This window comes from Phodopus roborovskii, unplaced genomic scaffold (assembly GCF_943737965.1).
Source record: "Phodopus roborovskii unplaced genomic scaffold, PHOROB, whole genome shotgun sequence".
In the NCBI taxonomy this organism is placed as follows: domain Eukaryota; kingdom Metazoa; phylum Chordata; class Mammalia; order Rodentia; family Cricetidae; genus Phodopus; species Phodopus roborovskii.
Genome location: NW_026126651.1, coordinates 922,902 through 947,409, shown reverse-complemented (window position 1 = coordinate 947,409; position 24,508 = coordinate 922,902). Strand labels below are relative to the sequence as shown.

General features: G+C 51.7%; 3 protein-coding genes across 3 annotated transcripts; all 3 read right to left on the bottom strand.

Annotated features, from left to right (window-relative positions):
- Nucleotides 1-2,393: 2,393 nt before the first annotated feature.
- On the bottom strand, nucleotides 2,394-5,283 carry Klk10 (kallikrein related peptidase 10). Its single transcript, XM_051174354.1, has 5 exons — nucleotides 5,141-5,283; nucleotides 4,069-4,252; nucleotides 3,226-3,500; nucleotides 2,938-3,071; nucleotides 2,394-2,554 (listed from the first exon to the last, which is right to left on the bottom strand). The coding sequence occupies exons 1-5, from the start codon at nucleotides 5,229-5,231 to the stop codon at nucleotides 2,402-2,404; spliced, it is 837 nt and encodes a 278-aa protein (XP_051030311.1). The 5' UTR covers nucleotides 5,232-5,283; the 3' UTR covers nucleotides 2,394-2,401.
- Nucleotides 5,284-7,738: 2,455 nt separating this feature from the next.
- On the bottom strand, nucleotides 7,739-10,450 carry Klk11 (kallikrein related peptidase 11). Its single transcript, XM_051174218.1, has 6 exons — nucleotides 10,408-10,450; nucleotides 10,047-10,121; nucleotides 9,560-9,716; nucleotides 8,849-9,114; nucleotides 8,254-8,390; nucleotides 7,739-7,931 (listed from the first exon to the last, which is right to left on the bottom strand). Exons 1-6 carry the CDS (start codon nucleotides 10,448-10,450, stop codon nucleotides 7,779-7,781), a joined length of 831 nt encoding a protein of 276 aa, XP_051030175.1. The 3' UTR covers nucleotides 7,739-7,778.
- A 2,663-nt stretch (nucleotides 10,451-13,113) lies between these two features.
- On the bottom strand, nucleotides 13,114-17,064 carry Klk12 (kallikrein related peptidase 12). Its single transcript, XM_051174355.1, has 5 exons — nucleotides 16,984-17,064; nucleotides 16,508-16,667; nucleotides 15,436-15,692; nucleotides 14,379-14,512; nucleotides 13,114-13,269 (listed from the first exon to the last, which is right to left on the bottom strand). The coding sequence occupies exons 1-5, from the start codon at nucleotides 17,018-17,020 to the stop codon at nucleotides 13,114-13,116; spliced, it is 744 nt and encodes a 247-aa protein (XP_051030312.1). The 5' UTR covers nucleotides 17,021-17,064.
- Between the last annotated feature and the right edge of the window lie 7,444 nt (nucleotides 17,065-24,508).

Sequence of the window (24,508 nt, the reverse complement as noted above, 5' to 3'; positions counted from 1 at the left end):
TGTTTGTTATTTTAAAATCATGTGTATTTGTGCATTCCTATATATGGCCGCATGGATGTGAATGCAGCTTCCAGGTGTATGCTAGGAGTTGAATCCAGGTCTTCTGGAGAGCAGCCCTCTCTCTAGACTCCTTTCTCTCTCTCTTTCTCTCTCTCTCTCTCTCTCTCTCTCTCTCTCTTTCTCTCTCTCTCTCCCCCTTCTTCCTTCCTTCCTTAATATTTTTCATGTTTATTTATTTTGGGTGTGTTTATTTTGGTGTGTTCCTGAATGTGTGTGCTACAGTGTACTACTTGGGTAATGGTCAGAGAATAATTTGCAAGTGTTTGCTCTCTCCTTCACCTGTGTGAACTGAAGAGCTAACTTGCTGGTCCAATATTTCTTTCTGCATGTACACTTGCATACCAGAAGAGGGCATCAGATCCCACTACAGGTGGTTGTGAGCCACCACAACCATCTGGGAATTGAACTCAGGACCTCTGGACTATCCCTCCATCCCCCAATATTTCTTTTATGTAGAACTATTTTCACACAAGAATTCTAAACTCAGCTGGGCAGGTGGCACACACCTTTAATCCCAGCAGTCAGGAGGCAGAGGCACGAAGATCTCTGTGAGTTCAAGGACAGCCAGGGCTACACAGAGAAATCTTGTATTGAAAGACAACACCAAGGGGGAGAAAAAAAAAAAAAAAGAATTCTAAACTCATGGTAATCTGGGCCAAAAGACAGTGTCTAACCTGGGTCCTCCTTCCTCACCTAATGACTTTCCCCCACAGATGAACCCCCCTGATCTGGAGTTACACCTTCTATGCTGTGTTCCACCCAGTGCCCCCAGAACCCACCCTGCGATCCCATTTAGATGTAATGGCACAATTATATGATATAGTCAGATATCATATAATGGTAACCTCAACCCCCATTGAACAGAACCCACCCTGCGATCCCATTTAGATGTAATGGCACAATTATATGATATAGTCAGATATCATATAATGGTAACCTCAACCCCCATTGAACAGAACCCACCCTGCGATCCCATTTAGATGTAATGGCACAATTATATGATATAGTCAGATATCATATAATGGTAATTGAAGATCCCATTTTGACTATTAGGAAAACCAACCAGCCAGATTCTACTCTGATAAGTCCCCACCCCTGGTGTGGGGGGTGAGATACGCCATGGTAAAATCACACGGAGGCAAGCCTGACAACCCAAGTTCCATCCCTGGGATCCACACAGGGGAAGGAGAGAACCATCTCTCACCAATTCACACACTGTCCTGTGGCCCTCTCTCTCTCTCTCTCTCTCTCTCTCTCTCTCTCTCTCTCTCACACACACACACACACACACACACACACACACACGCACGCACATCTGCATGCATTCACATGAATAGATGTATAAATATAATAAAAAAGGATATGCCCATGATTTTAGGTGTATACTACTTCCTTCCCAAGTGTCTCTCTTTTAACACTTGTGCTTAAAATTTACGATAAAAATCTCTTGCAATAAACTCCAACTTGGGCCAGTAAGTTGACTCAGCAAATGAAGACACCACCAAGCCTGACATCTTGAATTCCCAGAGTCCACATGTGTAATGGAAGACCTGCCTCCGGAATCATCCTCAAGTCTATGCACATGCCCACATACACACACATACATACTTTTTCTTAAAATTAACAAGATCTGTTGAGATGGATCAGTGGGTAAGGGTGTTCACCACTGAACCAGATGACTAGAGTTTAAACTCTGGGACTCACATGGTGGAAAGAGAGAGCCAAATACCTCTGACCTCTATACATGTAACATGCCGTGTGCATGTGTGCATATACACAAAATACAAATGCTTTAAAAAAAAAAAAACAAACCTCCAACTCTACTGCACACTGGCATATCAACTGAGGTCCCTAAGGGATGGAAGGACTCTGGGGATGCTGTGGGTGGCAGTGTGGAGCTTCTTTGCTCCCTGCCCTTCTGTGAACTCAATGGCCCTGATCCCAGACAGAGGCACACACACTGGAGGTCAGATCAGGTAGTGTTTAATCAGCATTCACCAGACTGTCCACATCTCTGAGACAAGTACCATAAAAATCCACATACCCACATTCCATCACGGTCTCTGTACAACATATGTAAGAGGTAGAAAAGTCATTGCCCCCATTTCTCAAACAAGGAAACCAAGGCGCAGAGAGAGTACCAGTCACACAGTAGAGGAAGCCAGGTTGAATAACTGATAACTCAGAGACTGGGGGGCTGCCAGCTTTCTTGAGGTAACTTTCTGGGCCACCATTTCCTTGGGAACAGAGGACAGAAGTGGGCAGGGGCTGAGGGGGGAGGATGTTTGCTCAAAGCTGTGAGTGGGAGGAGAGGGCATGGGGAAGAAGGGTGAGAGGCTGGTCACGAGGAGCGAATGACTCTCCGGATCCAGGTACTGTATTTGCAGATCTCAGTGTAGACGGCCGGGTGCAGGGTAGCACCGCAGGGGTAAATGCCCCAGGAGAGGATGCCATGCAGAGTGTTATCACACACCAGAGGGCCACCAGAGTCACTCTGAGGATGGGAGGAAGGAGACACCATGAAGTGAGAGCTGCCACTGTCTGGAGGACCATGGTTGGCTTAGATACAGAAGATGCTGGAATGATGTCACAAGTTGGACTAGTAAGGGCATACAGAGCTGGAAGGGGCCAGTGGAGACGTGATGGGTTTGCGGTTGGAACTGTGGCTCACCAGAGGTGAGGGGACCGAGAAGGATCAAGGATCAGAGGCAGGGTGAGAATGGATTGAAGGAGGAAGGGGGTTGTGAAGGGGATAAAGGGTTGGGAGGACCGAGGATTGGGGAGGGAATGAGAGAAGGCAGAGCCAGCAGAACCAGCTCTCTCACGTCTTTCCACCCCCTGTCCAGGAGACAGACATGCTTCCTGGTCTGTCCTTACCTGGCAAGAGTCCTGGTTTCCGTCCAGCCCAGCACAAATCATGTTGTTGGTGATTACTCCAGGGTAGAAGACCTCACACTGCTTCTGGCTAAGGAGAGTTACCCTGGAGCAGCTCAGGCTCCTGTTGTACTTCACTGAGAAGAACAGAACCAGTCACCCTGGGAGCAGTCAGCCCTCTCCTCCAGCCCCAAGCCTTCCTTCCGCGCACCCAGGGGACCTAACCCCACTCCTCCTCCCTCAGACACAGGAGCCCAGCCCTAAAGTACAATCCTCCAGCCCAGTTCTTGCCTCTGCGGGCGGCTGTGGTCCCCCAGCCTGCGACCTGGCACTCCTGCCCTGGCTTGGCGCACTGGAAGGGCAGTTGCACGGGATGTACGCTGGGCGTTAGCACGACTGGACTGCTCAGCTTCAGCATCATGAGGTCATGTTCGTCTGAGCGGTGTGGCAGGATGGGGCCTGAGCAAGGCTGGTACTTGGGGTGGAAAACGGGGGAATTCGTGGACCGAAGTTGCTCCTTCTGGAAAAGCAGCAGGTGGTCATCCCCAACTCGAGCCCTCAGTGGCCTGTGAGAGGAAGACTCAGAAGTAAAGTATTCATGGAAACAGCCTGGCCCTTGGATCAGAGGGTCGGAAGGTGAAGTGGGGCTCCTGAGATCAAAGAGGTCTGGAAGAGAGGCCTTGGAACTGAGGCAGAAGGCTGGGGTCCAAACCCCCGGGTCGAAGGGAAGCGGCTGGAGTCTGGACTCCTGGGTCTGAGGGAGGAGGGTTGGGGTCTGAACCCCCTGGTCTGAGGCAAGAGTTTGGAGTTGGAGGCGGATGTCTCAACTCTTCGGGTATGCCCACCTCTCATTTCTCGGTGTCACCCGGTCCTTTCTCCCTGCATGACAGGCACACGAGGGGACGACAGTTTCTTTTTGTTTTTGTTAGTTTGTTTGTTAATACTGACTAAACAGGCCCTGATTTATGCGGACAGGTGCGATGGGTCCACAGCATCCTCTGGTGGTGCAGCTCGAATCCTGCCTCTTCTGTAGGATGGTCGCTGCCCCCAACCTGACCGGAGCAGGGCTTGAGCCCATCCTCCCCACCCCTCCGTGGCTGCCCCCTCGGTGGCTGCACCTGGAGCGTCCCTTACTTCTTTCTCCAGCAGTGTGCGGCTGTGAGCACCCAGCTCCGGTCTACGAGGACACCCGCGCATTGGAACTGGAGGTTATGGAAGAGGGAGACCTGCCAGGGCTGCGAGTCACGCGTGCACCGGACGCCAGACGCCTCAAGGTCCACGCGCGTGGCGTTTCCCGGGAGCAGCAGCGCCTGTGCGCCTGGGTGGAGAAGCAGGGCAGGGGATTAGGGCTCGCCTGGCTGGGGCTGGGTACTGTGACAGTGTCGAGCCTCACTGGATTGGCCTGTAAGGGGCGCATCTGTATCATGAATCGTGGGAGATTTAGTGAACCCCAGAGAACCGGTCGCAAAGAGGCGCGAGGTGTGAGGCAAGAGCTGTTAGAATGGAACTGGACTAAGACACCCCAGGGCTGAGGATGGAGGGGGGAGGGGGTATGGGGAAGACGGTTGTAGGAAAGGCAGGGCTCTAACCTACGGGGCAGAGACCAGATGCAGGCCTAAGACTGTTAGATAATGGGGGAGGAGCGGGGCGCAGAGACGGACAGGTACAGAACTCAGTTGGGTAGTAAGGACAGAATGCAATGGGGAGGTAAAGGGAAGAGACAGCACAATGGAGCAGTGAGGGACAGAGACAGAGCACAGTCCAGCAGTAAGGAGCTTGAGACAAGAACACAGTAGGGGCGGTGAGGAGAGAAGACAGGAACATAGGGGCTGGGCCAGAACGCTGTGAGGACAGGGAAGGTCCAGTCCAAGGGTGGGAAGGGGCAAGGGAGGGCTCCAACGCTGCACAACAGACTAGGAGTACTGTAGGACCTCTTTAGGAACAGGCAGGGACGCAATGAGTGTTCAAGGGGTGAGGAGAAGGCATGCAAAGCAGGAGAGGCTGAGAACCATGAAGTGAAGGAGCTGGGTCTGTTCCAGCGGGGCGCGGCACCTGGGGACAGAGCCCACCCGAGGGTGGATCTTGTTTAGGATGGCTATGTAGATGCCGGCCCCGGGAGGGCAAGCTGAGCATGGCTGCAGCGGCCACACTCCCTCCTCCTCTGGTCCTGGCCCTTCCCTCCCGTCGCCCCCGGCCCAGGGCTCACCCCAGAGTTGCACCATCAGTAGCGGTAACAGCAGCTTCACTAGGGCCAAGACGCCAGGGGCAGTGGAGAAGTAGAGGAGCGGGGCCCTCATGGTTGACACCTGGCTTGCAGAGGCTGGAGTGGAAGGCTAAAACAGATGTTCTGTCAAGACCCCTGCCTCAGCAGCGTGCCTGGGCCACCTCAGCGGGGAGCTCTCCAGGGGCCCTCGGGGCTTCCTTCCTCGCTCCTCCAGAGGGGAGCGATTTGTGTACCCAGCCTTTCTTGGGCACCAGTCACGCTGAGCTCCAGGTCTATGCTCCTTCGTGGGTGGGTGGGGGTCCTGCTCAGAGCCTGTGGGAGCTTCTTCCTAACCTCAGAGCTGAGGGACTTCCCCATGTTACAGGGAAATCAGGTCTACAAAAGAGTTGCTGCCCGTTGCCTGAGGGTCCCCACCCATCCCTCTCACCATCCATCCCAACCAGGGTGGGGTGCATCCCCCTTCACCTGGGAGTCGCCAGTGGGAAGGAGGGAGGAGACTCAGAAGTGTCTCTTGCTATGCTGTATGGGCTGCAAATAGTCCTCTGACCAGGGACCCCTGGCCAGACCTTCCCTTTTAACCCCCAAGATCCCGGAAGCTTCCCCCACCCTCCCCTCAGGGACTCACTCCCTCTCTTTCCCTCTCCCTAATTATATCGTGGGTGGGGCTGGCACTCATCCAGGGCCCCAGATTCCTGCTCCGGGAGGGGCCCTGGAATACAGGCTTCTGCCTGCGACAGGAACACCTTTTGGAGCTGGCTTTCTGGGGGGGGGGGTGGCGTTCCCCCATGCCCTGTTCTGAGAAGTGTTCCCAGGTGTGGTGGAAGGATGGGGAGGGGGGGCAAGTCTTCTGGTAGCCTGGGGTGATGGAATGATGTGTGACAGCAAAGAGGGATGAAGAGAGAGAGAGAGAGAGAGAGAGAGAGAGAGAGAGAGGTGCCCACAGGTGTGGGAATGCGGAAGGGAAAGAGGTGGGCAGAGTTCAGGCGGTGGGAGGAAAGGGTGGGAAGGACACAAACTCCCAGAAGTGTAAATCAAGAAACAGTAGGCTCCTTGTGTCTCAGCATGTGCTTGGGGGGGGGGCAGGGAGCCTGTAGCTTTGCACTAAACCTGTGTGTGAACATCTTGCACCCTCCCTGCGTGTCTCCAGGTGACACACAGCTGGTGAATCATAGGAGGCCCAGGCTGCAAGGGACAGGCCACATCACCTCGGCTAACACCCTCATTTTGGGTGAGGAATGGGAGGCTCAGAGAGGTTTGTGACTCATAAGAGGTCACACAGCAAGCAAGCCCGCCTAACAACTGGAAGGTTCTATCTGGTTCCAGCTCTGAGTTCTTCCCTGTGCCAGCGATCTCTCTCCAAGAGCTGAACAGAATGTCTGTGTTATCTGGGGCATCTTTTGCCCGGCTCAGCCCTGTCCAGATGTTTTGCTACAGTGGTTATGCTGCAGCAGTCACCAGCACGTGCAGCTGTGCAGCTACAGAGCATTCGAGCATGTCAAAGGTTGTAGGAATTTCCTTCCTGGCCTCTGTGAACTGAACCCGGGCAGCTTGAAAATGGTAGTAGCCTTCTCTACTACCTCTTACTCCGTGCATGCAGATGCACTCACTGTTTTCACACTTTCAGATGTGCAATTATCCGCAGGAAGAAGAACTGAGTTCTTGCTGCCTGGCCTGCTTGGTGGGTAAGGAAGGGTGCTTGCTGCCAAGCCTGACAACCTGTATTTGATCCTTGGACCCTACGTGGTGGAAGGAGAGAACTGACTCCTGCAATTTGCACACTCCCACATGGGTATCATGGCATGAGCACCCGCCTTGCAATGAATGAGTAAATGTAAACTAATAATAATAAAGTTACATAAAAAAGAAAATGAACTGAGCTGTAAGGTGACATTGCTTTGATAGCTAAGACTGTCCCTGGGCTTCTAAGTCCTCCAGTCTTCACTTCTCAGTGTACAGCTGGGAACAACTGCCTTCATCTGTGCCCACTTTCCTGTCTTGAAAGTGGATAGAAGAATAGGACCAATCTCCTGGGTGAGTTGTGAGCATTCAGTTGGTTAGTAACATTTAAAAGCTCCGGGGCACTGAAGAGATGGCTCGCACTTCAAGGGACTTGTTGCTCTTCCTGAGGACTTGGGTTTGGTTCCCAGCACCCATTTGGTGACCAGGAGACCTGCTGCCCTCTTCTGGACTCCTCAGGCACCAAGCAGGCATGTGGTGCACATACAAACATACAGGCAAAGGCTCAATACACATACATCATTTAAAAGCTCCCTGTATCAGGATTCGTAAGCAGTTGACACTGAATAGAATCATTTTATCATTTAACAAATATTTATTGAAACCCTGGAATATGCCAGGGACTGTTTTCAGGGCTGGGGACAAAATGACAAAAACCAAACAAACAAATAAAGCCAGTGATGTCCAGAGTCACAACTTAGGTCAAGCCAGGATTTGTTCTAAGCCCCAAGTTGATCCAGGTCAAAGCATCCCCTTTACTATACCCATGTTGGGTTGGAGAGAGCGCATGCAAGGGTCCCAGCAGAGGGTTCTTAAGGAAGAATGAACAGAAGTCAAAGCATTAAGAAGAGGTTGGGGTTGGGTGGTGACAAGTAGGTCCCCTCTAATTGTTTTTCATAATCTCGTGGATCCAGTCAGTATATTTGCAGACTTTTGTGTAGACACCAGGCTTTCTGGTGACTGCACATGGGTCCTGACCCCAGGAGATGATGCCTTGAAGAGATCCATTACAGACCAGAGGGCCTCCAGAGTCACCCTGGTATGAGAGCAGACACAATCAATTAGAGTCAAGTTAGAGGCTTGTGATGGGAGTGAGGACATTGGAGCAGGTGGGAAGCAGGCAAAGGAATCTGGTGAGAGCTTGGGAGATGAAGCTGGGATTCTAGATGAGACTACCTATGGGGTTAGGGTCCAGAGGGACTTGATGGGTGGCTGAAGTTGGAAATGAGGGTAAGCATGGGAAGACAAGGATTGTGTTGACGTCTGAAATGGCCATTGGGTTGAAGATGGTTGGGTTAGGGTTGGATATGTCAGTAAAGATGTGATTGAGGTTGGAGACCCAGCCTCTGCCTGCTGACCTGGCAGGAGTCTTTGCCCTCTTTCCGAACACTGGCACACAGCATGGTTTCTGTGATGTTGCCCGGGTAGGCCCTCTCACACTCCTTGTGTTCAATGATGGAGACATTGGCACATCGCAAGGAATGAGGCAGGCGCACTGTGGGGACAGCAGTAGAGGGTGTGAACAGTGAGCATCTGATTCTCCAGCCCCACCACAGCAGCCTGGGACAGTCCTTACCCTCACCCATCTCTATGCTTGTAACTCTAGCAACAGCAATGTTATGAGTACATTCTTCACACTGATCACTTCCTATGCATTATCTCTGACCCCACTGTGACAGGTGGATATGATTATTCTTTTTATAGAAAAAAGCAAAGTTCAGGGAGCTCAATCCCACAACTAGAAGTTATAGATTTGGGAATCATGCCCAACTCACTCTTGAGGCCCCAGTGTGGGTCTCCCAGCATTTCCCATCTCCCTTCCAGCTCATTCCACTCTTTACAACCTAAGGCAACCATGCCTCTCGAGTGACTCTGATTTTTATCTCTGGAGATTCATCTCCATTCCCCACATCCCATCGTCCACCCTGATCCATGTCCCCGGGGAGCCCCTACACTGGGGGCTGGACGTGGTGCCCCATCCAGAAATGAGGCAGCTGGTGCCCGCAGTGACACAGTGTGAGGACAGGGTGAGTGGTCGCACAGCTCGGGTAATGATGGCAGGAGATGACATCTTCACCAGCATGATGTCATTCCGGTGGTCTTTGTTGGGGAGGCTGTTGTTAAAGCCGGGGTGGGGGAAGGACTCAGTGGCCATCCGCTTCTGCTCATAGCCATCTGTCTTCTCCAGGTTGTGCTCCCCAAGAAGGATCAAGTAACGGCTGAGGTGGGAGAGATGTGGTCAGAGGTGGGAAGGTAGGAGGAAGGGCAGGGGTGGGGAGGGAGAGATGATGAATGGCACCTTGTAAACACCCAGCCCCATCCCACTTCCAGCATCACTCACCCCTTCATCCCCATCCTGACTAGACTACCAACACGCACAGTAAGGCCACCTCATCCCTCTATCATCAAGCCAACTAGATCTTCCTTGTACAAACTAGCACCACCCACCCCAACTCGATTCCCAACACACACACTAACACTACCTTTCCCTCTCCGGTCTTGGTCACACTCTCAGCATCCACGCTAATGCCACACCTTCCCCAATCCCTCCACCTGCTGCTGCCACGCCCCCACGTCTCTCTAGTCCTAGCCCCTCTCTCCATCCATCTCTCCATCTCTCCATCTCCAGCCCCCTCCCAGCCCCGCCCCAGCCCCCGCACCCACGGCTTGCGGCAGTGGGCTGCTGTCAGGAGCCATTTGGGGGCGATGAGGGTTGCCCCACAGAGAAGCCGTGTCTTCTGAAAGAGGGCCACCTGCCATGGCTGGGAATGAGGGGTGCACTCGTAACCCTTGATGATCCTCGTCTCTCCCCCTACCAGCCCTGAAGGAGGCAAAAGATGAGGCGTAAGCAAGGAGGGAGTGGGCTGGTAGAGGCGCCCCCAGAAACGAGGGTGGGGAGAAGCGAAAGTGTTCTCATTCTTAGCTGGCAGCACCGGCATAACTACACTTCCAGGTCACTAGAGGCTGTCCTCAGCTTTTGAAGTGACCCACTCCCCTCCCCCTCCTCCTCCTCCGAGAGGCACTTGATGGTGCCTGGTATAACTCAGACCAGCTCACCGTGATCTCCAAGCGGGTGCCGCCTGGGTTGTAGGGGAGGGGACTTAGAAATAAGAGAAGGAGGCCCCACACTTCCCTCCAAGCCCCACGGTACCTGTCACCAGAGCAAGTGTGATGAATCGTAGAATCACCATGGCCTGGAGTAGAGCAGGACGGGCTCCAGGTTCCCCTGGGGACAAGGAGGAAGGCCTAATCACTTTAAGAGATTGGAGGCTGGTCTGTGGTTTTCCCTCTGTCCCTCACTGTCACAGCTCTCGGCTTCTCTGACCACCTGCCTCCTTCTCCCAAGGTAACCTCTTGATTCCAACACCGAACCCCAAGCCTAGAAGGAGAATCTTGTGCTTGTGGAGCGACCTTGGACAGAGGCTTGGATTCTGGCTAGCAGCTTCCTGGGTGTTGAAGAGAAAATCAAAGCTGTTGGGAGGGGCTTTGTTGGGCAAGGCTCTCGGGCTCACTTGGTTTAAGTTTCCAGTGGAGGAGGAAGCCCCCTGGGGACATCTCAGAGGATATTTTTCTTCTCACTCATCTGAGAACCCGGCTTGCCCCACAACTCCTAGTGATGGCAGGAATAGGGGAAGGGGCCACCTACTGGTAAGGTAAGGACCTCCTTTTTGTTGTCCCAAACCAGTGACAGGAGCTGGTGAGGTCTCTCTGCAACCCCGTAAGGTCTCTCCTTCCACCTTGGTGAACCCCTGTGAAGGACAGCTGGACAGGGCTGGGTGGAGTTGGCTGAGGGACAGACTGCCTACAGCTGCCCTGGCAGGCGGGGGTGGGAGAGAGGGCAGGACTTAGCCACCTAAACTGGGCACAGAGGTCACTGAGTTTTGGGGCAGGAGTTGGAAGGTGAGAGACACAGAGAGATGAAGAATGTGGTCTCATGTCCCTTCCCATCCTCCAAGGACAGATTGGGGGAAATGCATGCTGGGACAGAAGAGACCTAGCTTCTAGGATGACAGTCTCCAGGAACGAGTGGAGGTTGGGCAGAACCTTCCCTTCTCTCCTGGACTCACTCATGGGTTCTGGGGCTGAAGCTCTACAGGGCCTAGCAGTGCTAGCTGCAGCAGGCTGGGTCTGAGCGCCAGCCAGGCAGCCAGGCAGGCAGGCAGGGGTTGGCCCCAGGCAGGCCTGGAATGACTAGGCTGCTTGCCCTGCCTTATCACCCTGGTGGAGGGGGGTGTGTGAGGCCTTCCAAGGGAGCCTTGGGGTCTGGGGGACGGGCTATCACCTCTCCAAGCCCCCCTCTCCCCCGTGGCCACACCCCCTTCCCTTTGCAGCAGGTTTCGGTGCCTTAGTCCTACCCAGCTCCCTCTCTCCCATCCTATAAAATTTGTGTGTGCCGCTCGGTTTCCGCCCCTGCCTGTCTTTGGATCTTTGTCTCCTCTTGTCTCAGCTCTTTGCCCTGCACCATCCCCCTGGGCCTTTCTCTGCCACCTCTCTAAGGCTTCCATCTCTCCCTCCTCCTGTGGGCCTCTGCTTCCTCACTGCCTGGACCCAGTGGGGGCCCTTGGCAGCTTTTGGGCCCTGGCTTCTCCTTTCCAAAGAGACAAGGGGGAATCTGGGGCATCACAGAGGTGGGGCTGCTTGCTAGGTGAAGGAGCAGGACAGGACGGTGGGGGAGGCAGGTCAGGACCTGTGACAGCCAGCCCTGGTGGCTGAAGAAATGAAAAAGAAAGCTCCGCAGGGTGCCATGGGCCCCAGGGCTGTGTGGGGGCCCCTATTCTCTGCTGACCCTTCCCTCCTCTCCCAAAGCCTCCACTGCCCAGCCTTCCAGCACTTACTGGGTACTGTAGATAATTTCCAGTCACTCTTCAGCCTCCCGGGCCTCCTCATCTGATAGCCCCAGGTTCGAAGCCTCGCTCCTCCCAGTTTATGTTTTCATTCAGATCTTTCTTCCCTGGGCCTTCCTCTCCTCTCTCCCCTAACCAGATGTGGGACAAGGCTGAGTAGGCCCAGGCTCTGCCGGCAGCCAACCGTGGCCTCAAACCCTACGGGCTCTGCCTCTTCCTACCCAGGTGACGTGAGACAGGCGACTCCACCCCAGGGAAGTTCAGTTCCCTAATCTGTGACATGGGGGTGCTGGCCCTGCCTTGGGGTGGAGTGGGGGATGAAATGCCAGGAGGATGCTGGGAAAGGCCATCCTTGTACCTTTGGGTCAGCACACCGAGTCCCCTCTTAGGCATTTCTGAGTAAGGCCTTCTTATCTGTCTTCTGAAGAGAATGTGCAGACAGGACCTCTGGGTTCGCACAGCCTTGTGCTACGTCAGCTAGTTTGTCTTGTCCCCAGAGTCACCCTGGAACATCTCTGACATAGTAAAACAGATTGGCATCGCATCCCAGCTGCAGGCTGTGGCAGCCAGGTGTAACACGAAACCCCACTCCAGTCATCTGTACCCCGTCATTAGGAACTGGGGCTGGAGAGATGGCTCAGTGGGTTGCAGCACTGGCCACTCTTCCTAGAAGATCTTGGTTTAGTTTCCAGCACTCACACAGTGGCTCACAAGCATGTGCAACTCCAGTCCTAGGGGAATCCAACGTCCTCTTCTGGCTTCAGTGGGCACCAGGAACACAGGTGGTGCTCAAACATACATGAGGAAATCACCCATAACCATAAGATAAAGATAACAATTATTTAAAAATTAAGACCAAAATCTTTTATTTTGAAACAGGTTCTCACTATGGAGCCCTGGCTAGCTGGGAGCTCACTCTGTAGACCAGTCTGGCCTCAAACTCAGAGATCAGCTTGTCAAGTGCAGGGACTCCATCACCACACCGGGTCAATTTGTTTTTGAGACAGGGTCTCATGAAGCCCAGAATGACCTCAAACTCACTATGTGTTTCTGGATGACCTTGAACGCCTAATCCTCTCCACCTCTTTCCCCTGAGTGCCAAGATCACAGACCTATGCAACCAAGCCCAGCAACAATTCCCACCCGTTCTGATTTCCCCCCAGGGTTAAACTGTACATTAAACAGACAGGTGCAGCCCCTTCCCTTGATTGTATAATGTTTATTCCAGGGTTTCCCAGCCCTGGCTCCACCATTGAGGTTTGAAAAAGTTCTCTACACCAACAAGTGTGGGAGCTTGGAGTGGTGAGGGAGATACATTGTGCTCCGAGGGTCAGAGAAGCCCCTAGGCAGAGCTGCATGGAGACGGGAATTCAGTTAGTTGTCCCTGATGACTGTTCTGATCCAGCGCACATATTTGCAGATCTTGGTATAGACCCCTGGAATGCCCTTTTGTCCGCAAGGGCCAACAGATCCCCAGGAAACCAGACCTTGAAGAACCCCTCCACACACTAGGGGGCCTCCAGAGTCACCCTAGAAGACAGAAGCAAGACAGCTACTTAAACTAGTGGCTCCAAGCCAGGTCCTGGGAGAAGGGAGTACGGCCAACTCATTGGGAGAGCATCGCACAAGCTAGCCAATAGGAAGGAAGATGCCAGACTGGTTCTGGTCAGTGAGTGAGGAGAATGCCATCTTCCATGCCCAACCCCAGGAGAGGAAGGCTGGACTATGAGAGTACAGAGTGCTCTGAGGGAATTGGTTGGTCTCTGGGACAACCAATTGGGTGACAGAGTGGCCTCCTCTAAGTTGCCCAAGAGACTAAGGGCACAGAATCACATGTTGACACAATCAGCTGGTTTACCCAATCCCTCTCTCTCTCAACATGGGGTAGCCGCAGCTGGTTGATGGTGTGGGGAAGCCTTGGGTACCCCAAGGGGCCCTGACATATCCCGTCCTGGCTAGTTCTCTGCCTTCCACTGCTTGCCTGATTCCCCTTCCTCTTCTCAGCCTCCTGTCCCTCCATCCCCTCCCTCTCCTGGTCCTCCATTCTAGGCCCCTCCCTCCCATCCCCGTCTCTTCCTCCCTTAGGCAGAGTCTCTCTTCCTGTCTAGAGCCATCTTTCCCATCCAATTCCTTCACCTCCATCTCCCAGGCTGTAGTGTGAGGTCAGAATCTAGCTGCGGCTTGAGGCAGCAAGCATCCTCTTCCCCTCACAGACACCAAAGGGCATTCTACAAACATACTGTCTTCCAGCCCCTAGCTAACAGAGTTCCAGGTGCCAGGATTCCTTACCTGGGAAGTGAGTTTATGTCTGAGTTAGTACTGGTGGCCATACACCCTGCTGCCATGCCCCTTCCCTGTCTTCTGCCCGAGAACCAGAGCGCCTGGCTGCAGGGGCTTGCTGTGAGACCTTCCCCACTCTCGGAAAAGCATAAAAAGTAACCCTCTTATTTTTCTCTCCAGAGTCCCATCATGCTCTCTGTCTGTCCACGGCATCAGGAACTCTATTAATAAACTCCTTACTCTGCACCCAGTCTAGCTCAGTGTCCCTCGTGAGCCTTCCGCCTCTGAAAGCTTTCATCGTCCTTTCTCCATTGCCTGCTCTCTGTCCCTGGTGGTCATCACCACCCTGAGTTGATTACCTGGCAGGCATCCTTCCCGGCTTCACCACCAGCACACACCATGTTCTCTGTCACTCTTCCAGGGAACACGGCTTGGCATGTGTTATTGGAGACGATGGAGAGGTGAAGGCATTGGAGCCGGTCTGGAAATGGGTCTGGGGATGAAAGATGGGTGACGTAGGTAGGTGATGTAGATGATGAGTGCTGTGGACCCTCTGAGAGTCCTCCTTTGAGACTACATTCTTCCCAAGGACATTTGATCCTAATTTATTCCCTCCACTCACCCTCACTGCCATCCTAAACACTTAGTTGCATGACTCAGTTCCATAGTGGCTCTTTCAAGGTCATAGGCCTGGCCCCTTGACCTCTGACCTCATTACCTTTTGATCTCAGCCTCACTTCATGTCTTCCATCTCCTGAACCCATGTCCTTGGTGTCACCTCAGACCCCAATTCCACATCTTCCAAACTTTCACTTACTTCATCTCAACTCAAAAAAAAAAAAAAAAAAAAAAAAAAAAAAAAAAAGTCTTCTGATTTCAGGTCATTTGACCACAGACTCCATGCCACAGAAACCCTGGTCCAAACCCTATGACTTCCAAATGTTACATGAGAAAGATTCTGACCAAACTGTGATTCTGTGACCTCAACTTCTCCCCCAAGTAGAGACAGAACCTAGGACATAGGGCCAGACCAGTGAGCCACATCTACAGACATTTTGATTTTCATTTTGAGACAGGCTCTTACTCTGTGGTGAAGGATGGCCTTGACATTTTACCCCCTCACTGCAGCCTCCACAGTACCTGGGATTAGAGCCCAGCAGATATCAGCTCTGTAATGACCTCTGCCATCTGAGCCATGAATCAGATGCCCCAATGACCCCTGGCATTATTCTGACCTCTGATCATAGCTCTAACCCTCTGATCCACATTCAATCTCTTAACCTCTGTGGCTCTAAAGACTCCCACTCACCATGACCCTGGACCCGGATGTTTACCTCCATACCCATACTCCCTCTGAAGCGAACAACTTGACCTCTTACCCTCCATCCCTCACTCCCAACCTCAGGACCCTCTTACCCCAAGGCTTGTTGGTGATACCCCATCCTGAAATATGACACTTGGTCCCCATTGGTGCACAGGAATTGGGCAGGGCCAGGGGCCTGACAGCATGGGTCAGGCGGACGGGTCTGCTCAGCCGCAGGAGTCGGAGATCATGCTCGTGGTTCTGACGGGCGCCCTGGTAGCTGGGGTGTGTCATGGAGAAGGTGGTGAACCTCAACTGTTCTGTCCAGTCCAGCTTGGTGAGGCTGTGCTCCCCAAGACGTACCACATACCTAAGGGTGCAGCCGGTCAATGTGTGGCAGATGGGTCACCCCTTACCTCCGTCTGTGTCTCTCTCAGCCTCTGGGCCTCTGTCCCCTGTCATCTATGCATGTTGGGTTAGTCTTCTACTTCCACGGCCTCTCTCTACTGCTCGTTGACAGCAGGTGTCATGGTCTCCTGCTATGCCAGCTGCCATTTTATCCCCATAGCCCCCACCAGCGATGTTAGCCGGGCTGTCGACGACTGAACAATGGGTAAGGGTACACCTGTGTCCTGCATGGGGCCTCACCCTGGAGACTGAGGTCCAGACAGTGACCGGGCAATGGTGGGCGGCACCGCGTCTTAGGCGGCTTAGATGTGCACATCCTTAGCCTTCTGTTTACCCTCCAGGCTCACTTCAGGGCCCTCAAGGTGGGCTAGAGGGGTCACCGGATCTCTTTGCCCTCTTCCCAATGGGGCCAGGGTGAGGGAGTCAGTCTCCTTTCTATTATTTCGTCTGTTTTAACTGGCTTCTCAAGGAAGCTTGGCTGAACTTGGCTTCTTGGGGTACAGGCCGTGACTCAGGTTCAGAGACACCCTGAGTCTAGCCGGGGTCAGGGGATGCCTGGGGCTGGTGATAAATGCTGTATAGGGAAGGAAATGGCACACAAGGAAACGGGAGAGGAACAGAGGCGCCGTCCCAACTCCTCCGCCCACTGCACCCTCGTCCCACCTGGCGGCACCCAGTTCCAGCCCCAGTCTTCTGCCTCCTACCCCCGACACCAGACACCCTCGGGAAGACCTAAGCTCCCCCTGCACCCGCCTCTGCTCACCCCGGGGGCCTTACTTGCCACTGCAGTGAGCAGCTGTCAGGACCCACTGGCTGTCCACAAGGACACCACCACAGCGCAGGTATTTGCCACGGAACAGCCCCACCTGCCAAGGCTGCGAGTTCTTCACACACTCCACACCATTAAAGATCTTCTCCCTGTCAGCCTGACTGAGACCTGAGGCCCCGCGTGGGCCAGAGAAATGGGGTTAGACGTGAAGATTGTGGATGGGAGGAGGTGAGGTGCAGGAATGTCAGGGAAAGAGACACTGTCTGAGTGTGTGTGTGATGGTCCATGCTTGCCATCCCAGCACCCTGGAGGCGGAGGGGGTCTGTCACAAGTTTCAGAAAAGCGAAACAAAACACACAAGAAGATGGGAGATGAAGAAGACAGAGGGTGGCCTGTATCATGGGGGAAGGGAAGGACACAATTGCAGGGCTGTCACCACCCCTCCCCCACCACTTCCCACCCCACAGAGGCTCAGAAAACTCACCCACAGCACACAGGAGCAAGAGGATGCTGGGTCTCATGATGGACTGCCTCCAGGGTCTGCCAGGAAAGGTGGGGTGTCCGAGTTCCCTTTCTCCTCTCTGCCCCGCTTCCCCCAGGCCACTCCCTCGCTGCCTCCACCTGACCCCTTCCCACCTGTTTGCCAGGTCTCGGATGAGATGCCTTCCTCACCCGTTCAGCCTGTCCCTCTGTCTCTCTCTCCCTGCCCACCTACCTGCCTGCCCTTTCATCTGCCGGCCACCTGAAAGTCAGCTGTCCAGCTGTCACACCCGATCCCTGTGTCTCAGCCCATCCGATTTCCGATTTCCGCGTGGCGGTGGGGTGGCAGAGGATGAGGAAGCCGGGGCAGGGCACGGTTCTAATCCTGCGGAAACTCTCTTCAGCTAATGACACTTAATTGAGCTTCATAGCCCGTGAAGACCCAGCCCCACTCCCCCAACTTCAACCTGCCCAGGGGATGGGCCCAGGGGACAATGACTCAAGGTGTCCATGGAGCTGGATTCTAATCCCCACTCCAGGCAGGACTGAGCCGGGAGGGTGGGGCCCTAGGACATCTTGAGCAGGGAAGGGCCCCGGGAAGAGGCTGGGGATAGAGGAGTATCCTGAGGGCTCAGCGGGAACTGAGGTTGGGGTGGGGGTGGGGGTGTGAAAGGGTGGGGGAGGAGGGGATGGGGGATGGGGTCGGGATGGGTTGAAGAGCAAAGGCCAGCCTGGAGGTTCGGGATGTACAACGTGGGCTCCTGACCTAGGCCTTTCAGGACTTGAATTCTAACTGAATTCCCCTCTAAAGAGGTTTTTCTTCTTTAAATCATTTTATGTGTCTGGGTGTTTTGCCTGCACTTATGTCTGCATACCTGTGTGCCTGGCACCGGTGGAGACCAGAAGAGAGTGTTGGATCCCCTGGAAATGACTGTGAGATGCCATATGCAGGCCAGAAACTGAACCTCAGCTCCTCCGGAAACAGCCAAGGCTCTTAACTCCTGAGTCATCTCTCCAGCCTCCTGAATGTCTTTTTGATCTTGTTGTTTGTTGTATTTGTTTTGCTTTTGAGACAGGGTCTTGCCAGCCCTAGCTAGCCCTGGTCACACACATGTGCCTTCACCCTTACCTGCTGATTAAATTCATTTGTGAGTGTACCTTGGCGAAGGCAGAGGCCGCAGGTGAGTGCCAGGTGTCACTCTGTCTCAGACTGACTTGTCATTTTTCAGCCCACGAATTCCCATCTGTTTCAGAGCTATGCCATTGAGTTAGCTTGGGTCTCCATCCATGCATGAATGGAGAAAGAGTATCTGCGCAATACACTTTGTTTCTGTTTTTCCAATACTCTTTATTTTTCTAATTTATTTTATTTCTTTGACAATTTCTTACTAAACTTGGCCATTTGACACATGCCTCCCACATTGCCCACTCCTACTAAAACAGCCTGTCGTTCCCCCCCCCTCCCTGTCCCCCGTCACACACACATTTTGGTGTCTTTAATCAAAGGGTGGGGTAATTTATTGGAGCACTCATCAGTGAGGGAATGGCTCCTCCTCCCCAGGAAATCCTTACTGCCCACAGTGCCCTTGAAGGCTGGGACAGGACTGTGCTCATCTGGAATGATCTACTGACAGGTCTCATGCAGTTAACTGCAGCAGCAAGTTCAAAGCAGTGGCTTCATAAGTACAATGGCCTTGTCATGTCCCGAGGACACTGTCCAGCAGCAGTCACCTAGCTTCTGACACTCTCTGTTTGTTTTTGTTTTTCAAGACAGGGTTTCCCTGTTGCTTTAGAGCCTGTTCTGGAACTCTCTCTGTAAACCAGGATGACCTTGAACTCAGAGATCCGCCTGCCTCTGTCTCTTGAGTGCTGGGGTTACAGCGTTCGCCACCACTGCCTCGCTTCTTAGGCTGTTGTTGTCTTCTCTTTTGCAATCTCTCCTAAACCTTGAATGGATGATATAGGCATTTCGTTTAGAACTTAGCAGAGTATAATCCACCCTATTCTTTTTCACACTTTCAATTTTTAAAATATATTACTATCTTTAAAGTGTGTGTGTGTTTCAGTCTGTCTGTCTGTCTGTGTATGGGTTTGTACAGGTGATTAGGAATACCCATGAAGACCAAAAGAAGGTTGGAGTTACAGATAGTTGTGAGCAAACCGTGTAGGTACTAGGACTCAAACCCAGGTCCTCTGGAAGAGCAACCAGATCTCTTAACCACTGAGCCATCTCTCCAGCCCTAAATTTCTGTAAGCGTCCTATAGGGTACCTCATGCATAAGTAAAGCCAACAAAGAAGAAAGACATGATGCTAAATGAGGATTAATCAAGGAACTAGGGAAGTCTGGATTTCGCTGGCAGTGGTGATTGTGGTGGTGGTGATGGTGGTGATGGTGATGGTGATGGTGGTGATGATGGTGGTGGTGATGGTGGTGGTGATGGTTATGGTGGTGATGGTGGTGGTAGTGGTGATGGTGGTGGTGGTGATGATGGTGGTGATGGTGGTGATGGTGGTGATGATGGTGGTGATAGTGGTAGTGATGGTGATGATGGTGATGGTGGTGGTGATGGTGGTGGTGATGGTTATGGTGATGGTGGTGGTGATGGTGATAGTGGTGGTGATGGTGGTGATGGTTATGGTGATGGTGGTGATAGTGGTAGTGATGGTGATGATGGTGATGGTGGTGGTAGTGGTGATGGTGGTGGTGGTGATGATGATGGTGATGGTGGTGATGGTTATGGTGATGGTGGTGATAGTGGTAGTGATGGTGATGATGGTGATGGTGGTGATGGTGGTGGTAGTGGTGATGGTGGTGGTGGTGATGATGATGGTGATGGTGGTGATAGTGATGGTGGTGGTGATGGTGATGATGGTGATGGTGGTGGTGGTGATGGTGATGGTGGTAATGGTGATAGTGGTGGTGGTTCCTCCCTAATCCATGTCTCCCTCTATCAAGATATCTCTTCCATTGCTCTCCCTCTCTATCCCTCCCCCAACTCTCTGTGAATATGGTGGTGGACTTCCTTTTCCCCATCTGAGAGCCTGGGTCACATCAATCAGTTCTGCTCTTCAGGCTGAGGCACCTGGCCTGGGCCCAAATCATTTTGGTTAAAGTAACCGCTTTACCGCTACAGCTCCCATGTACCAGGTTTCATCTTTTGTCATGACAGTTAAGGATGAGCACCTGCGGGCTGTCATTAGGCAGGAAGGCAGGAGGGTTAATGGCAGAGGTTTCTCAAACTGCTCTTGAGGGCACTCCAAGAATAGAGCCTGGCACTGAGTCATCCGGACGTTCGACAGCCATAATCCAGGTGTTCCTGAGAGGGGGCCTCGATGGATGGGGTGCTGTTAGCATAAGCTCTTGACCCAGAGTTAATGTGTTGTTTTTGTTTTTGTTTTTTTCTTCCGTAAACTAGCAGTAGAAACCATAGCTCTTGGATAGGTGAGCCATCCTGTGGGTATAAGGCCCAGTTGTTTGGACAAGTATGTCTCAGGGCATTCCCACGGCCTCAAAGTTGGGTTAAAGCCCCTTTTGTTTTTTGTTTCATGAACAAACAAATGAAAACATTTTGAGACATCTGGAAGTTTTAGGGCTCAACTCAAAACGAGGTGTTTTTAAAGCCTCAAATTAGGGGCTCAGTGCCTCCCCTGCTTCATGCTGGTGTATAGAGGCCATGCTATTCCACAAACTCTGGAATCCAAAGGCAGCAATACCTAGCTGTACCTAGGAACCTGTCTCTTAGTTTTTGGAGCTGGCATCTGAAGGATGTCTCCTACTCTGCGATGGGCTCCTTTTGCCTCCCCTGAGCTGGTGACCAAAATAGGCTATTCAAATATTATAATATATATTATTTCGAGACAGGATTTCTCTGTGTAGCTTTGGAGCCTGTCCTGGCACTCACAAAGATCCACCTGCCTCTGCCTTCAGAGTGCTGGGATTAAAAGTGTGCACCACCACCAGCTGGCTGAAGTTGGGCTTTCTTTGCTAACATTCTGTAGCTCAGTCCCTCAGTGGCCCTTTTATAATGCATTTTCCCACGGAAACTTCAAGTGGAAGGGCAGGGAGTCTGCATTACCAAGTTTAAAGATGTTATTTTTAAATCCTGGTGCAACCTGGTCTATATAAGTTGCCTGCTGTAACCTTCCTCTGGAACTGTCCATTTATAAGCAAAGATGGGTTGACCCCATCTTTCAGACAGTGTACACCCATTTCTCTAGAAGAATCAGACTCATGAGAATCAGAGGTCCTAGGTTTCTTCACAGGCAGGAGAGGTGGTGTATTCCAGGGTGAGGGGCGGGCACCAGGATACCCTTCTTTCCAAGCCAGGCAATATGGACTGCAATTCCCCCTTGTGTTTCAGAGTCTTCTTTAATCTGGATGGGGATGGCTGAGCTGGTTAGTTGAACAATTATTGGAAGTTGATGTTGGGCTAGTCCTGTGGGATGGTCTCTTCTGACAGGGTGCAGGACACCACAATTTTGCTGCATCTCACCATCAAAGAAGGTGACAGTGGCTTTCAGTTTATGCAGAAGGTCTCGTCCCAGTTAGTGCTCTGTGGTTAAACACCCGTTTAACTATTTCCAGCAACCGGGACTATTTATACCTTTAAAATTTCTAACTTTTCTAACTTTTTTCCCTAATATCTGGGGCTGACTGGGGGACAAAGAAAATGAGCAAACATTGTTTCAAGTCTCCTAGGTGATGGGAGATGTCATTCTGTATATATGTTTCTCATACTGGTTAATGAATAAAGCACTGTTGGCCAATAGGAAAGGAAGGTAGGAGGGACTAGGAGACAAGGAGGAAAGAGGAAGTAGGAAGGAGGAGTCAAGATGGAGAGTCTGAAGAGAGCAGGATGCCAGCTGGCTCTCCCGTAAGACCACGTTGAAATACACAGATTAGCAGAAATGGGTTAATAATTAAGGCAGCTAGCCAATAAGAAACTAGTACCTGGCCAATAGCATTATATCAAATACAGAGTCTCAGTGTGTTAATTGGGGCTGGTGGGGCGGTGGGACCAGACCAGCGGCAGGCGGAAAAACTTTACTCCTTATACCTAGGTCAGTCTTGGATAGAAAAGCGAATCTGTTCTGTCCAGGATGCATAGTTTGGTAGCGATTTCCCTTCCCTGCCTAAGAGTGGCTTTTTTCTACTTTTTTTTCCCCCAGAGAATTATGGGTTTTGAGTTCTTTAATTATATGGATCATTGGTTAAAAAGAGAGAGAGAGAGACACACACACACACACAAATACACAAATCATGGAAGAGAAAGGAGTGGAACTTTTCCTTTGGGCTTTGCTTCCTTGGGGCTGCTTAGAGAAGGCACAGGGTGGAGCAGAGGGAATGCTCACAGCGTTGAGGGGGAGCACACTAGTTCCCTGTCCTTGTTTGCACTTGGCTGAGATGGCAGGGGACTCTGGATGAGAGGCCTGGCCCCTCCTTACCTCCACACAGGGACTAATCCTGACCATGAGCAGGCACAATAAAACATGCAAGCCTTCCTGCTCCTAGAGTAGGACAGGTGGAGGTTTCTGAGGTTTCTTTAAGTGACCTGGCAGAGTCAAAAGGATTCAGGTCTCCAACAGGAGGTGGCACAGGTCTTAAGCCAGGTGTGGGGGGAGTCTCACATCAGAGAAAGCCATTAGTCAATACAATGAGGTGTGGCATTTGTTGGAGTAGGTGTGGCCTTGTTGGAGGAAGTGTGTCACTGTGGGGGTGGGCTTTGAGGTCTCATATGTGCTCAAGCCATGCCTGGTGTAGTAGACTTTTTTCTGTCTCACCTGTCAGTTCTCAAATCATGACACAGAGACTTATTATTAATTATAAAAACTTGTCTGATAGCTTAGGCTTGTCTCACTAGCTCTTATAACTTAAACGAACCCATTTCTATTCATCTACTTGTTCCCTCATGACTCATGGCATTTTCCTGTCCTCCTGCATGCATGTCTTGCTCCCTCTCTGGCTGGTGACCCCTCCTTCCCAGCATTCTCTCTGCCCCGAAAATCCTGACTAGTTATTGTGATTGATTTTTATTGAATCGATCGCAGTAACATATCTTTACACAGTGTGAAGGAATATTCCACAACAGCCCAGCGCCTCAGTCTACTTCCTTTGACTTCTGATCAAGATGTAGCCAGCTCCATGTCTGCCTGCACGCCACCATGATAATGGACTGAACCTCTGAACTGTAAGCTGTCACCTTTATAAGAGTTGCTGTGGTCATTGTGTCTCATCACAGCAATAGACCCTAACTAAGACACAAGGAAACAAAACTGATGGAAACGCATAGAAAGACACACAGAGACACACAGTAGAGACAACCAGGGGTGGTCACTACTCATCCATACACCTGAACAAACAGAGGGATCCAGTAACATCTCAGCTGGACCCCAGATTCTGGATCACTTTTCCTATGTGTGCAAACAAAAGGTGCCTTAACTGGACTCACCTCCGTGCAGGTGACAGACCAGGAGTTCTAATTTGTTTCCTTTCAGGGGGAGATGTCACAGCCCCTTGAAGTGTTAGGCAGCAATTGATCCAAGGGAGCCCTGGGGACCTGGGAGTGTACCTCCTAGAAGTTCCCATCTCCACACTCTCCCTCACTCCAAGATGCTCTGAGACACCAAGTGTCTCCAGATCTGTTTTCTGGGATCCCAGCGGGGCCTCCAAAAATGCTGTGGGTATTTGCCAAAGAAGACTGCTCCGACATTGGTTTAAGCCAGTAGAAAGTCTTTATTAGTCAGATGGCGACTACACTGGGTGTTTGGAATCTCAGTGTTGCCCCGAGTCCTTCTCACTTTTAACCACAAAAACCATGTTCAGGACTGAGATACTTTAGTTAACAAGAGCAGTTAGCCAGAAGCAGAACTGCAGAAGCCAAAAAGCAAGGCCAGTATATTTAGAGACTTTCCCAGAACTGTGGACTTGGGAGGGTTAGATCCTTGTTTTAGTTTTGGCAGGTGGCGTTGTCTACATGCTAAGTTTTACAGCCCGAATGATACTTCCATCATGGAGTCAGTTGTGCTAAGGTGTCAGGGCCTACTAAGTTTTGGGATCCTATTATGGAATAATGCCTCTGTATGCAGTGTTCTGGAACTAAATGTGTAACCTGAAAATCTTTTATCTGGGTTTAATATATATATATATATATATATATATATATATATATATATATGGGTTTACAGTGTTTATCTCTAGTTCATAAACAGGCTTTGGGAGCCCATTCACATTCAGCCTAGATACACAGGGGAGGGCCTTGGTCTTGCCTCAATTGATGTGACAGATTTTGATGATCCCCCATGGGAGGCCTCATCCTCCCTGAGGACCTAATGGGGGAATGGGGGTGGGAATAGGACGATGGAAGGGAGAACGAACTGGGATTGATATGTAAAATAAGGTTGTTTTTAATTTAAATAAAAAAATAAAAAAAAATAAATGTGTTTATGGGGCCAAAGCTGGTTCTGGTGGTCCATGAAGGTAGGGTGTGTTGAAGTAGTGGAGGCCTGCAGTGGCTCAGATAAGAGCAAT

Coding starts and splice junctions, on each gene's coding strand:
- Klk10 (XM_051174354.1), bottom strand. CDS start 5,231: ATGAGGGCCCCGCTCCTCTACTTCTCCACTGCCCCTGGCGTCTTGGCC. Junction 3,501..4,068: donor GCACACTGCTGGAGAAAGAA/GTAAGGGACGCT, acceptor TTCCTCTCACAG/GCCACTGAGGGCTCGAGTTG. Junction 2,555..2,937: donor GAAACCAGGACTCTTGCCAG/GTAAGGACAGAC, acceptor TCCCATCCTCAG/AGTGACTCTGGTGGCCCTCT.
- Klk11 (XM_051174218.1), bottom strand. CDS start 10,450: ATGTCCCCAGGGGGCTTCCTCCTCCACTGGAAACTTAAACCAA. Junction 10,122..10,407: donor CCACTGGAAACTTAAACCAA/GTGAGCCCGAGA, acceptor CCTTGTCCCCAG/GGGAACCTGGAGCCCGTCCT. Junction 9,717..10,046: donor CACACTTGCTCTGGTGACAG/GTACCGTGGGGC, acceptor TGCCTCCTTCAG/GGCTGGTAGGGGGAGAGACG.
- Klk12 (XM_051174355.1), bottom strand. CDS start 17,020: ATGAGACCCAGCATCCTCTTGCTCCTGTGTGCTGTGG. Junction 14,513..15,435: donor TATCACCAACAAGCCTTGGG/GTAAGAGGGTCC, acceptor TTTCATCCCCAG/ACCCATTTCCAGACCGGCTC. Junction 13,270..14,378: donor CCGGGAAGGATGCCTGCCAG/GTAATCAACTCA, acceptor TCTGTCTTCTAG/GGTGACTCTGGAGGCCCCCT.